The sequence below is a fragment of the Gouania willdenowi genome, chromosome 24 (assembly GCF_900634775.1).
Source record: "Gouania willdenowi chromosome 24, fGouWil2.1, whole genome shotgun sequence".
Taxonomy (NCBI): Eukaryota; Metazoa; Chordata; class Actinopteri; order Blenniiformes; family Gobiesocidae; genus Gouania; species Gouania willdenowi.
In genome coordinates this window covers 1,747,760-1,763,415 of record NC_041066.1, presented here as the reverse complement: position 1 = coordinate 1,763,415, position 15,656 = coordinate 1,747,760, and the positions used below count along the sequence as shown (strand labels likewise).

Sequence of the window (15,656 nt, the reverse complement as noted above, 5' to 3'; positions counted from 1 at the left end):
TCCCATACATTTAGAAATTACTAGAAATGGGGGGGGTCCCCTACCCTATTTCAAAAAAAGGCTCAGAGTGTCTCATCATATTCATTCGTAGAGTATTTATACCAAACTGCATTCCAATCTAACGAGAACTAACGGAGGAGTAGTCATTTGAATAATGGGGCCCCTGGGGTCCCCCTGGCGCCCCTGCAAGGGGTAATGGGCCCCGTTTATATACTGGTATGTGCCAATGATTTGGTACCACCAACCGTCGTAATATTTGACTTTCAAAATAATAGATTATACTTACCAAATTACAGCCTGATCTGTTCATGAATAACAGAGGAGTAGTGATTTTAACTAGTGTACACAACAACAACAACAACAACAACAACAACAACAACAACAACAACAACAACAACAACAACAACAACAACAACAACAACAACAAGAACAGCGTGAGTGGTGTTTTGTGTCTAGTAACCCGGCCTAAAAACAGAGGAGGAGACAGAATATAGATGGTCCTGATGAGATAAGAGCTGCACTGGTAGACCACGTTCTCAATCATAGACTTACAACGGTTGATGCTGGTCCAAGGGTCCAGATAAATGTTGGGAGAACAACTTTGTCCTCATTCATTCAGACTTTTTATCAAGCGCACACTACAGCTCTGCATGTACAGTTTTCCTTTCAGAGATTGTCCTTATGTTTACATTTCTACTTTAGTTTTTATTTGTTTTTTTGTGCTATGCAGTCCTGCCTTTTCTTTTCTGACATTGTCTGTCAACAAATTACAGTGTAAACAAAAAAAGCATAAACATGAATCTGTGTCTCGCAATCAATGTCCCACATACTCTACAGCAGTGGTTCTCAAACTTTTTATGATGGAATCAACCAGTGATAACACACATTTCTAAGAATCCCATAATAAGTGGAAAGAAACAATATTTAGTATAGAGTGGTTCCCAATCTTTTTTGGATCGTGACCCCATTCTGATATCAAGAATTTCTGGCGACCCCAAAGACATTTTCTTTTTAGAATTAGTTTTTTATCATGTTTGAGCTCAGACATTTTTTTTTATTTTTACTGCACTTGAACTAGATTTATATTTCATAAAGTGAAATTATAAAAAACAGTTGTTTAAGATTGTGTTATTTAATTTTTCTTTTCATTATTCCAAAATAAATTTTTATTTTTCAGAAATTTCCGGTGACCCCACATGGGGTCCCGACCCCAAGGTTGAAAAAAACGAATTTAGTGGCTACTGAATAGATTTATTTGTATAGTGTTTATCATTTCCGGTCATCTCACGCCTGGGGTGGGACCAAGACTGACACTTTATTCATTTTCCTCTCTCTCTCTCTCTCCCTCTCTCTCTCTCTCGCTCTCTCTTTCTCTCTCTCTCTCGCTCTCTCTCTCTCTCTCTCTCTCTCTCTCTCTCTTTCTCACTTAATTTTTTAATGAAATTCCAAACATCTTTATTGGCATGAGCAACAAGTTGACATTGCCAAAGCATAGAAGTGTGACATAGAAGGATGTACACACAAAAAGAAGAAATATTAAAAAATAGCTACATTTGTGACATGCAAAACAATGAAATAAAATAAAATCTCTCTCTCTCTCTCTCTCTCTCTCTCTCTCAAGAACCCCCTATAATGCCATTGCGTACCCCTAGGGGTACACTTACACACTCAAGCACACCCACACCCACACACACAAACACACAGGAACAGTGTAATTGAACAATATTTATGGAGGGAGAGATATATTTATGTCTATGAATTCAGTAACACTACATGGGGTGTAGACACAGTAGACTAGTATAGAAGAAGAAAGTGGCATGCGTGATGTGTGACATAGGACACGTCTCACCCGGGGAGTGAAACTACTCATGACGCCTCTGCAAGAAAGTGACAAACACACATACAACACAACAGCTTGGGTGTGAAGGGACTGAGAGGTAGAGGGGTTGTGCTGACAGGGACTGACAAAAGCCACAAACACACAACAGATACCTGACCTCTTGACATTTTCAAAACTTCCATCATTAGAAGAGAACATTTTTCTTTAGGTGCGATACATTTTGGTTGTGGGTGAAGACTTCTTTGGACTTCCTCTTTGAATCTTCCTCTTCTGTATCTAATGTGATATTTTTGTTTTTCACTTTTACAAGAAGTTTGCTCTTGAAATGACTCACGGTTCATCATCTTCATCTGAACAATGAGGACTTCCTCATCAAGACATTTTAGTTGGAGATTTCATCAGCCAAAATCACATCATTTTCGAAAGAATTACATCATGTGGAATAAAGTGACTAATGACCCTATTAGGATAAATAGCATCACCCAGATACTTACTAGTGTTTCCAATCATGGCAGAATACAGAGAAACATTATGAAATAAAGGCTGTTTGTATTGGGTAATTTACTAATTTAGAGGTTTTCTGTTATACCTGTTTTTGTCATGATTAAAAAAAATAAAAAAAACATTCCTATATACGATATACATAATATATGTATATATGATATACATAAACATAATTTTACCAAGTAAACAACAGACAAAAGACAAACAAAAATAGAAAACCTAGCAGAGCAGCCCAAGTTACGATAGAGAAACAGACAATTATTTCACTCTGTGACGTCAGGAGTAGTTGTACATTCCATTAGTCCAGTGGTTCTCAAACTTCTTCTGTTTTGCCCCCATTTGAAGTGACATTTTTTTCTGATATTAATTTTTAGTCCAACATTTTTTTACATCAAATTTCTAGCACTGAATTTTTTTTGCTTATGATATTTTTTTGGCCATGGCTACGGGTACGGTAAACGTATCCATAGACTGCTGCTTTTTGGATACGCAGCGCCCCTCATTGGCCAGTTTAGGTCACGTGATAGGTGCACCACGTGACTTAAAGTTCCGTCATTTGTATTTTAGCTCATATTTATTTTTAGCTACCCCGCGAACTCTTTTATTTTAGCCCTAACCCTAACTCTATTCCTAACCCTAAAATGTTTATTTTTGTCGGAAATGTATTTTTAAAGGTGGAATTTGGTAACATAGAAACATTGTGCTTATGTAGAAAAGCTCCGGAAAAGTATCTATAGTCCCAGGGGCTATGGCTACGCTTAAGTACCTCCAGACACTTTCTATTTTTTTCAATGTTTAAAAAAATTCAATGTAAAATAATTAAATGTCTCGAAAAATTCAGTGTAAAAATGTTCAACGTCATTAACCAAGGAGAAGCAATCGATCCCTGTATCAAATCATCCAACGTCCAGCCAATCAAGTTACCCTAATTACCCTATGACAAAACCTGCCAACGAGCAGGTTCAGTTTACTGAGTATGTTACCATGGTGACATACTCATAATAGAACTACGGAAGAGGATTAGCATAGAACTCATCTCACGTTCAGGAAAATACTCAAAATTTTCCTCATTTCAGCCCGAACATGAGTTTGAACATAACCCGCTTTCTGGAATACAGTACAGCTCAGGTGCTCATGAAGGGTAACAGATTTAACTTTTTTCCCATATATCAGCATTCTACAAGTTCTTAAAAAAAAAAAAGAAAAGATATTGAATTTTCTGGTTTAAAAACCACATCTTATTATTTTAGGGACATTTGTTGTATTTTTTTTTACACAAGTACATTTAGTAGCATGTACTTTTTAACTTTTACTCAAGTAAGGGAGCAACTTCAGTACTTTTACTTTTAACAGAGTCATTTTTTTATTCAAGTACCTATACTTTTACTTGAGTACTGAAGACTAGCACTTTTGCCAGGATCAACACGTGGGTGATTTTACTCAGAAGAAGAACAACTAGCCCCGCCCTCATGTACTGACTATTTAAACATCTGACAGATCCAGATGCTGAGGTGACAGTGCCGGTAACACGAGGGAGAACCGCCCAGAGAAAGTTCAATAGAGCAGACTTTATTTATTTATAATATAGAAACAATAAAAACAGGAGTTACACCTTCAGTGCGCGGGAACACTTTCTGCTTTAGTTTATTATCCACTATACACACCGAACAATGGCGGTAGAGAAGAACCCGGTGGAAGACGGTACCGTGGGGTCCAAAGAGGCGGAGGAGAAGGAGGACAGTAAAGTGAGCATCCCGGAGAAGAGCCCGGAAAAGGTGTTTGTGCACCCGGAGGGCGGCTGGGGCTGGGTGGTCATGCTGGCTGCGATGTGGTGTAACGGCTCCGTGTTTGGGATCCAGAACGCGTTCGGGCTCATGTTTCTGTCCCTGCTCAGAGAGTTCGGCTCCGAGGACGATGATGACCTCCGCTTTAAGACAGGTGAGCCCTCACTACGTTACCATAGAAACACCGTCAGCTATAATAAGTGACTTTATTCTCACTTTTCCTATATTTTACTATAAACCTGAAAACGCTCTAGAACAGTGGTTCTCAAACTTTTGGTTTTTGTGTGTGTGTTTTTTTTTAGCTCTAGTACCCCTTTTTTCTTATTACTGACTCCATGTACCCCCCCTTTGTCTGACTACAACAGTTTGCTTAGAAAACTATTTAAAAACAACTATAGAGCATATTCTAATGATGGAATCAACGAGTGATAACACATTTTAATTAATCTCATTTTGTAACTAAGTGGTAATAAACTGTATTTAGTGAAGTGGTTCCCAACCTTTTTTTGGATCGTAACCCCATTTTGATATCAAGAATTTATTATTTTTTTTTTCTAAAATTATTTATTTATTTTCTTTACTGCATTTTAGTTGGAACTAGATTTATATTTCACAAAGTAAAAGTGTAGAAATACAGTTTAAGATTGTGTGTTTTAATTTAAAAAAGGAACAATAATTAATAAATTTCAAAAAATCTATTTTAATTTTTCAGAAATTTCAGGCAACCCCATTTAAACTCCAGGCGTGGTCCAGACCCCAAGGTTGAAAAACATCAATTTTGTGGCTCCCGAGTCCTGAACAGATTTAGTTCTATAGTTTTTTTTTTTTTTTTTTTTTTTTTCATTTCTGGTCATCTCAGACCTGGAGATGGACCAAGACTGACACTTTGTTAATTTTCTACTCTCTCTTTCTCTCATGTACCCCCTGTAGTGCCATTGCGTACCCCTAGGGGTACACATACCCCCATTTGAGAACCACCTCTCTAGAGCAGTGGTTCTCAATCCTTTCACAGTCCCGTATTCCTTCAGACATTTAACCTGAAGCCATGTACCTCCTATTCCTGCATACTTAAAAAAAACATAATAAAGTAACAATGACTCTGAATTTTACTTTTCCTGTTGAGGAATAATATATAAGAAGAAAAAACTAAAATTATCTGTAAGCACACAAGAAAACATCTTATTTACAACTATCACTCGATTTATTTAATTTAACCTTCTGGGATTTTCCTTGAGACAAAAAAAATTGTTGAAAGTGTCACTATTGGCTTAAAAGTGGCAGAAATGGGGGGAGGGGGGTTGGGGTAGTGTAATTTAAAAAGTAGGAACAATCAGTTTCAACTGGCAAATAATGGGCATGTCAAATTGTGAATGTGGTTAAATTGGAAAAAATAAATATGAAATATGGTGAAAAGAGTCACAATAATGGGTAACAGTATGCTACATTAAGTGGTGGGAAGGGTTTATAAGTGCCGAAAATGTCTTGGAAGTAGAAAAAATGTGCAGAAAAGGCATCAAAATGTGATGGAGAAGTGGCAAAAATGAGAGTAATGTAGCAAAAATACATTAAAAGGAGCAAAAATATGACAAGAAAAAGTGATGAAAATAAGTTAAAATTTGGCAAGTTTGGTGTAGATGCATAAAAAGGGTCAAAATAAGCAAAGTGAGCTCAAATTGTTAAAAAAATATTCTTAGTTTCTTGAAGGCATGTGTCTTGCATGTGTCTCCTGACTCCAAGGTTCGACACACGTGCTCTAGAACGTTTAAACTAGAAACTTTTACTCCCCCACTTTCTACCCCTTTGTTACTTGTCTGTATTCTGGGGCTGCTTTTTACATTCTCTAAGTCAGTACGTAATGGTAGATGTCATTTCCTTCTTGCTGTTAAAGGGGAGGGCCATGCCTTATGGTATATAAATCAGCTTTACTGACAACTCAGTCATTTAGAGCAAAACAACAAAAGTAAAGAATCATTCCCATCATTCCCAACCACAGATCAGATGGTTATTTTTTCTGGAATGTGACATAGTGTTGAATCACAATGTGTGTTTAAGTTTTTCTTTTCTCCAGCCTTAGTGAAGCACTACAGTACATACTTTTATATAAGGGAAGCATATGGACAGGGAGAGAGCGTGGGCTGCATGGCAAGCTGCACAAAGTTGTTCATGTAAAACTTCCTGTTGTAGGAATATTTATAGTTTGATGCCTGACTTAATCAGTCTGCTGAAGTGTCCTAGAGTAGTGTTTCTCAAAGGAAGTTACGTGCACCCTTATGGGTACGCAATGGCACTACAGGGGGTACTTGAGGGACAGAGTAAATGTTAAGTTCATCAGATTCTACTTGGCATGTTAAGTTTGGGTCTGACTTTAAAGGACTGTGTGCTTTGAACCCCTTTAACGCTGCACCTGGTTGGTCCAGGATGTCCACTCATATTTGGAGGTTTCCCCGAAAAACTAAGAATAGAGAACTCAACATGTGCTGTTATTCATTTAACCCAAATATACTTCACCACACGCTGGACTTTATTTACATTAGGCATATATTTCACCGTGTTTGTAGTAGTTGTGCTTCATTCATCATTCTAAAAGTAGTCTTTGAATCCAAAATAAACAATACCAATGGAATCCCATATTTGACAAAACCATCTTTATGACCAAAAGAATGCAGCATGTGCTGGATTAAGAACACTAAGTAGAATTTTGTAATGCTAAGTAAATAAATACATGGAGGGATTCATTTGACAGTAAAATTCTTGTCTCTACTTACACTGGTTCCCCTTAGGGACTTCCACTTCAGGGATAGGGTCAAAGTGACACGCCCTAAGGTCTTTTTCAAGGAGCCAAAGCAGTGATGATCAGGAAACTTGATCCAACATGCTTCCATTTACTGCTTGACTGCTTTAACCACTAAGCTATTGGTCCACTGCTTTGACCACCGACCCCCCACCACTGGCCTAAGATGTACCTGTGAAGTAGTGCGGAAATATATTCTGTGAGAAAATAAATATAGATTCACAATATTTTGCAGTTTTTATGTGACGATAATAAATATCAATATTTTTTACCAGAATAGATTTTTTTTTTTCTTTTTCACCAGGTCTGCATTTGTCGCCGTAGGTTAAGGCTACATGTAGTTTAGTACAATTTCATGTGCAGTTTAAATAAATGTCAGACCAACTGACTTACTTGTTGTTTGGAACTATGGCTTGTAAATCTTCTCCAAAAGTGTATGATTCAACTTCAGTTTTGACTTCAGTCAGATTACCAGTAAATATGTTCTCTCAATAAAACGAGAGTTACGTATGTAACTACGGTTCTATGAATCCTGGATGACCGCCAGAGCCGGTGCTTAAAGCACTGGATGTTCCATCTCGCGCATGCGCAGGTCGAGTAATTATATCAACAAAGTCACCTGTGACCCCTGGATGACGCAGAGAGTCTATATCTACCGGTGTCATCAGGTGATCTGTTCCTGTCAAAATCTTCTTGCGAGGACACAAGGATCCTGAGTGACAGGATGCTCTGGCAGTCATCCAGGATTCATAGAACCGTAGTTACATACGTAACTCTCGTTCTATTTCATCCTTACTGACCGCCAGAGGCGGTGCTTCAAGCACTGGATGACTTATACCAGAAAGGTCACGAAAGAATCCTCACCTACTCAAGGCCTGAAGCTGTGGACAGCACGGCCATTGCCATAGGCTGGACACCAGCAACGATCACCCTGTAGAAACGTCCAAAGGTGCATGATGAGGACCAGGTAGCTGCAGCACAGATGTCCTGCAGGGGAACGCCCCTCAAGGCGGCCCATGACGCGGCCATGCCTCTAGTAGAATGGCACTTTATGCCCTGAGACATCGGGATGTTCAGTGCACTATAGGCATACTGAATGACCTCCACTACCCAGTAAGAGAGTCTCTGTTTAGAAAGGGCGGTCCCCTTTCCACAGCCTCCATGGCAGACGAAAAGGCAGTCTGTCGTTTGTAGGCTAGCTGTCACCTCCATATAGGCCTTAAGCGCCCGCACGTGGGCACAACAGTGTTGATGGCTCGCCATTCCCCCCAGAGGAGCCCGGAGGACTGAAGGCAGCCAACTCGATAGGCTGGTTCACATGATGAGGGGGCAGCCACTTGGGCAAAAACGAAGGATTTGGCCTGAGACTCACCCCAGAGCCATTAGCCTTCCAGCGGAGACATGCCTGGCTCACTGACAGAGCATGCAGTTTCCCCACACGTTTCGCCGTTACCACAGCAAGAAGAAAGGCCGTCTTGAGAGACAGCCACTTCAAATCAGTGTGTCCCAGCGGCTCAAAGGGCGGCTGGGAAAGGGACTGAAGGACAACTTGCAAGTCCCATGATGGCGACCCATAGACCCGACGTGGTCTGAGTTTCTGAGTCCCTTTCAAAAACTGCTAGACCAGATAATGTGATCCCACTGTCTGGCCATCCACCTTTGTATGATTGGCCGAGATAGCAGCCACATACACCCTGAGGGTGGAAGTAGTCCTGTTTTTGTCAAAAACTGACTGCAGGAAACTAGGGACATAACGATTAATCGTAAAGCAGTTAAAAATCGATTCATAGGTATCACGGTTGATATCGATTTTCTGAAAATTGAATCGCAGTACCTTTTTTAACCACAATTGTAGGCGGCGGGCGGAGTCTGCTAATACTTTCTTTCTGGCCGCCTTCTACTCTTAAATATGTTAATAAATGATTCATTACCCCTTTAGCACCGAAAGAATATCTGTAATATTACTTGAATATCTGTAAAAGTCACGCTTTTCTATTAGCTCTGTCTGCTAGAATAGCTTCTCTTCTTCACTGCATGCCAACCGACCACTCTGTTACCAGCGCCCTCTGCTGGTCCAAACAAATATGACGTAAAAGTCCAATTGTTAAGGCACAAAATACGTTTAAGTTGCACTTTTAAAAGAAAAAGAACTATTATGCAGTTTTGCATTGTTTATTATTGAACCAGAATTTAAATTAATAGGCTTCATTTTCATTTGTATTATTCCTTTATTTATTTCATTCAAGATTTATATTTAGTTAAATTGCATTGTTTTGAATAGTTTATCAAGGAATTCTTTTGACAATGAAAAATAAAAGGAAAATACTACAGCATTTTCTAGTTTTTTTCCCAAAAAAAAAATTTGTCTACAGTCCCATTATGTAAAATAAATCGTGAGAGAATCGTATCGTGAACCCAGTATCGTGAATCGAATCGTATCGGGAGTTGAGTGAATCGTTACATCCCTACAGGAAACGCAGTAATACCACCACTGAACATGTTCCCGGCACCTCGTTGTGACTGTGACACCACTCCACAAATAGCCTCCACCTGTTAGCGTATAGCGCCCTGGTGGATGGTGCTCGACAGTTCTAAATTGTGTGGGCAACCGCCCTATCGCAGGACGCCAAAAGTGGGTCCACGACTGTAGGGGCCACAAGAACAGCCTCAAACGACCCGGACTTGGGTGCCATATGCGGCCGTTGACCTGAGACAGGAGGTCTTTCCTCTCCGGAAGACGCCACGGTGTCCCCCGCAGGAGTTTGAGCAACAGTGGGAACCATGGTCTTCCTGGCCAGCATGGAGCGACCAGAAGCAGGCGGATACCACCCTGCTGGGCCCTGTGAAGCGTTGCTGGTATGAGGGAGAGTGGAGGAAATGCATAAAGTAGGCCGTCTGGCCAGGTATGCGCCAGGGCGTCCCGCCTGAGGGGGCTGGTCTCTTCTCTCAGAGAGAACCAGAGAGGGCAGTGAGTCGTCGCCTCTGAGGCAAATAGGTCCACTGCTGCTCTGCCAAACGTGGCCCATATCACAGCCACCACCTCTGGGTGAAGTCTCCACTCCCCGGATGGAGGCTTCTGATGGGAGAGGAGATCCGCGGCAGTGTTCCCGAGGCCAGGAACATGCATTGCCCGGAGGCTCAGGAAGTTGGGGTAAGCCCACATGAGGAGCCGGTGTGCCACCCTCAGACACATCAGAGATCTGGTGCCGCCCTGGTGGTTAATGTGGTGCACAGGCCCCTGACAGTCCTGGACTGCCACACAGCACCCCAACCCATAAGAGAGGCGCCATGCTGGAAACGCCGTAGAAGGCCTAGGATGGCGGAGACTCGCTCTGGAGAGAGGGAGGCCCGCATTACTGATGAATCCAGCACAAGCCCCAAGTACCTCACCAACTGGCTGGGTACGAGGTTGCTCTTGGCATAATTCACCTTGAGGCCTAGATTGCCTATGTGACTGAAAAGAGCAGTAGTGTCCCTCAACACCTGCCCGAGTCGGGGAAATGACGAGCCAGTCGTCCAGATCGGGGAGTATTGAAACTCCGCTGGCCTGTAACGGTGACAGAGCAGCTGCCACACACCGGGTAAATATTCGAGGGGCCAGGGATAGCCCAAACGACAGAACCCTGAACTGATAAACCATGTCCATGAACATGAAACAAAGGAACGGTCTGTGATGAGGGGCAATGGGAACATGAAAGTAAGCATCTTTCAGATCCACCGTCACCAGCCAGTCTCCTGCTGAGACAGTCCGAAGGACATCTGCTACACGCAGCATATGGAAGGGGAGAACTTTCAGAAACCAGTTCAACCTCCTCAAGTCTAGGATTGCGCGAAATCCGCCCTCTTTTTTGGGCACAAGAAAATAAGTGGAGTAAAACCCGCAGAGGCAAGCCTCCGGTTCCACTAGCTCGATGGCACTCTTCCCACGGCAAATTGGTCCGTTTCCAGACAAGCGTGTGTGCTGATCGTAGTGTTTGCTCGTGTCATACAACACTCTGTTTTGGTCAAGTTAGAAATGATCCAAAAGTGCATGTAATCGTTACTATCAAATTGAAATTCTTGTAGAGTCGCAATAAATCAGAAACGCAATATATATAGAATCGGCATCCAAGAATCATGATTAAATTGAATAGGGACAAACACTTATTGTCCCAGCTCTAGTATTATCTCCCGCCACAAAGTTTGGAAAGGGGATATAGGTTTGAGCCCCGTCCGTTCGTCCATGGGACAGCTTTTCTCAGAAACCGATTAAGATAGGATAACCAAATCCGGTGTGTGGCTTCATGGTATCAATACCTTGATGGAGTTCGAAAATGACAAGTTCGTAATTATTTTGTGCGGTGTTATTGCCTTTGTTCTCTTTTTCTTTACTCTGCTCGAGGTATCTTCAAAGGGGACAGCTTTTCTTAGAAACCGTTTAAAATAGTAATTTTAGATTCTGATGTGATAATATTTGCTTATGTATACATCTAAGTCCTTTGATGTAAAATTCTTAGGAAAAGGTTGTGAGTTATTATGACAACCAATCTGGCAGGGGATGTTGATGACTATGTCTTCTTGTTGTCGTGAATGGAGCACATCTTAATGTAATCACTACATCACAGTTTTTCAGCCATGTCGATCGCCACAGGCGTGCATTTAAAGTGCTTTTTATTTATTGTATTTATTGCACATGCAACTTCTAAATCACCTGTCATTCGTACTAGCAAAGCTTACTTCAAATAATGTTTTACCTGAGCTCACTTTGTCCTTTGGTTTGAGTATTTGTTCAGGGGGTGCAAAGACTGTCATTATGGAGTTGAGGATTTGTCCTGCTTTTTAGTGTTTGACCATTTTTAGTATTGACTAACAAAGTTCTCCTGTACTGTAGCTATTGTTTGCTCCTCTGTTTCTTCTAAATACAGCAGATGTTTCCATTTTGAGTTTGAAGTTGTTACGTCAGGAGCAGATTGGTGCGTTAAAGAGGAGGCTACAGAGCTCTGCAGTCCTTGCTTCGTTTGAACTTGACTACCCCAAGTCTTTTTCCCTTTTTTTGCCTCAGGCTTGCAGTTTGTGGACTTAACCAGCGCTGACATCATCCACAGATGTCGGTGTGTTTCAGAGGATTGTGGAATTGTGTAACTTCTCTCACTTATAGAGTAAATAACGTACAAGAATTATTTCACAGGTTTAAGTTTGTAACCTGTCATAATCATAAAACGTTTACATGTGCCTGGTGGTGTGCACAAAGCCAAGAGTTCATTTCCTCCTCTACCACCAGCAGTGTTCCTGCTGTAGATGACAGAAACCTTTGCGACTCTACTTTCCCACCAGTGCTTCTGTCAGACTTCTGACGTGAACACCCATTCATGAGTTTTTCCTCAAACTGGTTTACTTGTTCCCAACTAGCTAGCATGAAGTGCTGCTCCTATGAAGACATGCTATTCTTTTTCTGAGTGCTGGGCTGATGAATGGCGAGGAAATGCCACAAGTGGTGGTGAAAGAGGCAGAATGAAGGCCCGATAACATCATTCATTATCATCCTGGTGCTACTTCCTTTCCATATAGGTATTTTTAATTCTGTGAGAGAAGCCTTGCGTTGTACCTTTACAATTCTTTCTCAAATACTCACATTGTACATGTTGTTTTAGGTTTCAGAGACAATTTTTTTTAATGTACGTACATGAGGTAACTGAATAACAGTTGTAGAGGAAAATTTGGAAGAAAGGAAACCAAACCAATAGTCAGATGTCAGAACATCACAATTGACTTTAATTTCAACTGAAAATAAATATAAAAGAGCACAATAAAATGTGTGAGGATCCAGACCCAGGCCAACAATATCACCTCATGAACATAAAATTGTTTGGAATATCTGCTCGTACTTTTTTTTTGCTCCTATCCGAAAACAACCATGAACTCACAATCTAGCACAGACATGGGCAACTGACGGCCCCCGCCCTAGTTTTGTGCGACCCCCTAAAGTAAATGCACAAAATGACTCCAAAAACCAAACAAACCACAAAACAACAACTCAAACATACAAAGTGAGAGAAAAATATGTAAAACATTAAATAAAAAAAAAAAACGGGAATGATCACAAAAACACACAGAATTACTCCAAAAATACATACGAGGGACACAAACATAACAGAGAAACACACAAAACAATACAACAAAATGACAAAAATACACAAATTAACTACTAAAACACAAGACAACTACAAATACCTGTATACACAAAATTAAATTAGACACAATATAATCAAAAGTACTCAAATTTACTCCAGACACAACAAAAACACACAAACCTTTTGTTCTGACTTGATGATAATGTGGCCCTCGTATCAGGAAATTACATTTTGTCATTTTTGTGTGGCCCTTGCTTTGATAAAAGTTGCTCATCTCTGATCCAACAGGTAGCGATCCCAAGCACTTCATTACAAACAAATTTAACAAATTTATTTTTGTTTGAACAGCACAGTCACAAAGAAAATGAGAACACTCAGCCATTTAAAATATAGAGGTTTGTGAAGTGAAGCATTTGGAGGTGAGTAATAAATGTGAGCAGTCGCAAAGTAATGAGCCACCGGAGTATGTAAACATACTGACATACCATTCACTTGTTGCAACATGCTCTTTCTCATATTCAGCCCCACATGCTGTCAAACATGCTTAACCATCCTAACTGTATTGTTAAGAAAACACTTTAGAGTTTGTTGGCAAGAAAAACACAAACCCCCAATTGTCAATGTTTGAAATAAGTAAGTGAAATGTGTTTGAGAATCAGTTTTGTAGTGCATGTGTGGCTTTAAAGATGCATGTAGATCATTGGGAGGCAATATGAAATTCCTTCCTTTGTTTTGGGGATTATTGATGGACATTATGGGATTCAAAATGAATTAGCAAGCACCTGCTCTATACTTTACTACTTCAAGTTACAGGAAGTTCACATAATTTCAAACTTCTCTTCTGGTTGTTTAATGATATGCAGTTGCTCAACTTGTCTGTTTACCCATTTCCACATCAGTTTACTCATTACCATTTCTGTTATAGTCCCTGTTTGGATGAATTTACTATTAAACTACAAATTTAGTCTTTTAAACTACCTGAAATCCTATTAAACATGCAACAGTATATAGGATTAATCAGGTTATATTAATTTATATTAATTTCATATTTACATGCTTAAGATGACTTAAAGAAGCTGGGAGGGTTACGCTAAAATCACGTGAGCGTATGTCGTAAGAAATCTGTTTGCTACACCATTGAAATGTGTGATATGATCCCAAAACATGTAAGAAGCTTCCATTGCAGATTTTTGCAAAAATAATAGCAATATTTCTAAATGTTGACAAAGTATAATTGCACTTTCCATTTCCATTGAACTTTGTTTTGGGCAAGAGAAATCTCATCCCATGAGACTTTGCTGCAGGCATATGGACACTCCAAACCTCCTTATAACATTCTGTATTCCTTTGTTCTTATCTGATGTGACAGTAATAATGCTAAAAAATGTCCTGTCTCCTCTTCTGTCCACACGTACCGCATCATTTTTTCTCAGAGAGAAGTGGTAATGTGACCAGGTATGTCATGTCCTGTGACGTGTATTTGCGGAAAAAGTGTTTTTCCGTAGAGGTTTTGCGAAACGCCTGAAATACCTCCTCGTGAAAGCTTAAAAACATTTTAGTGATGTTTGAGTGTTTTTTTTTTTTATTCAGGCTACTGAGGCCATTGTCCATGTCATCTAGTTATTCCCATTTTGTTTTTTCATAAAATCTTGCGCAGCCGTGTGATTACGTAGCGAGAGTTTGAAAGAGGTTTTGAACAAAATTTGACATATTACTTATTCTGTTTGCTAGACATTCAGTTAGGGGTGGGCTATATGTTTAAAAATGGTGGGATTCGGCAGAAGAGAAACCACTTTGGATGTGGCTGTGTATTGGAAAACAGCCACATTCAACATTAAATGTGACTTCTCTCACTTTATAGTATGAACTCAAGTGACCCACATGTGCAAAACAGGTCCTGAGATAATACTTGATCACGCAGGTACGCACTGTTTATGGAAGTAAATATGTCGTGGGTGACACTGATGAAGTTTCTGTACAACCGTCGTTTCACCAGAACAGTCAACTAATTTTGAGAAGAAAATTGAAACAGTTTTTTTCCTTCCTTCCTACTTCTGGGATGCAGAATTGTGATGTTTATTGCATTTCATCCCAGATAAAATATGGATGTGAGCCACATCTTGCAACAGACTGGGACTTTTTGTGTTCTTTTAACCCGTACATAATAAATGTGAGCCAAAATTGGCCCACATTTGATGCTGCAGATATGGGCAGTTTTGGCTGAATTATGGCAAATTAGCATCAACAAATCTGGACGTGAGCCAAAAGTGGCCCATCTATAACGTACCATGTCTATTTGGTCTATCCTTGGCACAAATCTGCCTTGGTTGTGGCCAGGTTTTGGCAAACAGTAGCAGAGTGCCCAAATGTCACTGGGCCAGATATAGACCAAAAGAATTTTTCTATCTGGGAATGTAAAGAGTGGATTGACTGTCTTAAAAAGACTCTGTCTATTCTAGTGTAGAAGGATGTTCCTGTGTGTGTGTGTGTGTCCTGTCACTGAAGCTGCTCCTCTTTAAGGTCATCAACTTGCCCACTACACTACTCTCAGCTTTCCCTCTACTTTTCCCAGCCTAGTGCTGGAGCAAAAAGAGTCTTCTGCTCCTCAGACTGGCCTCAGCTGTGAC

The 15,656-nt window shown here is 40.3% G+C and overlaps 1 protein-coding gene across 1 annotated transcript in view; it reads left to right on the top strand.

Annotated features, from left to right (window-relative positions):
- The first annotated feature begins 3,844 nt into the window (after nucleotides 1–3,844).
- The window catches only part of slc16a10 (solute carrier family 16 member 10), a 41,991-nt gene continuing 30,179 nt past the window's right edge, over nucleotides 3,845–15,656 (top strand). Inside the window, exon 1 of the mRNA XM_028439873.1 lies at nucleotides 3,845–4,282. Within this exon, the coding sequence (XP_028295674.1) occupies nucleotides 4,015–4,282 (268 nt within the window). The 5' untranslated portion in view covers nucleotides 3,845–4,014. The remainder of the gene's footprint in view (nucleotides 4,283–15,656) is intronic.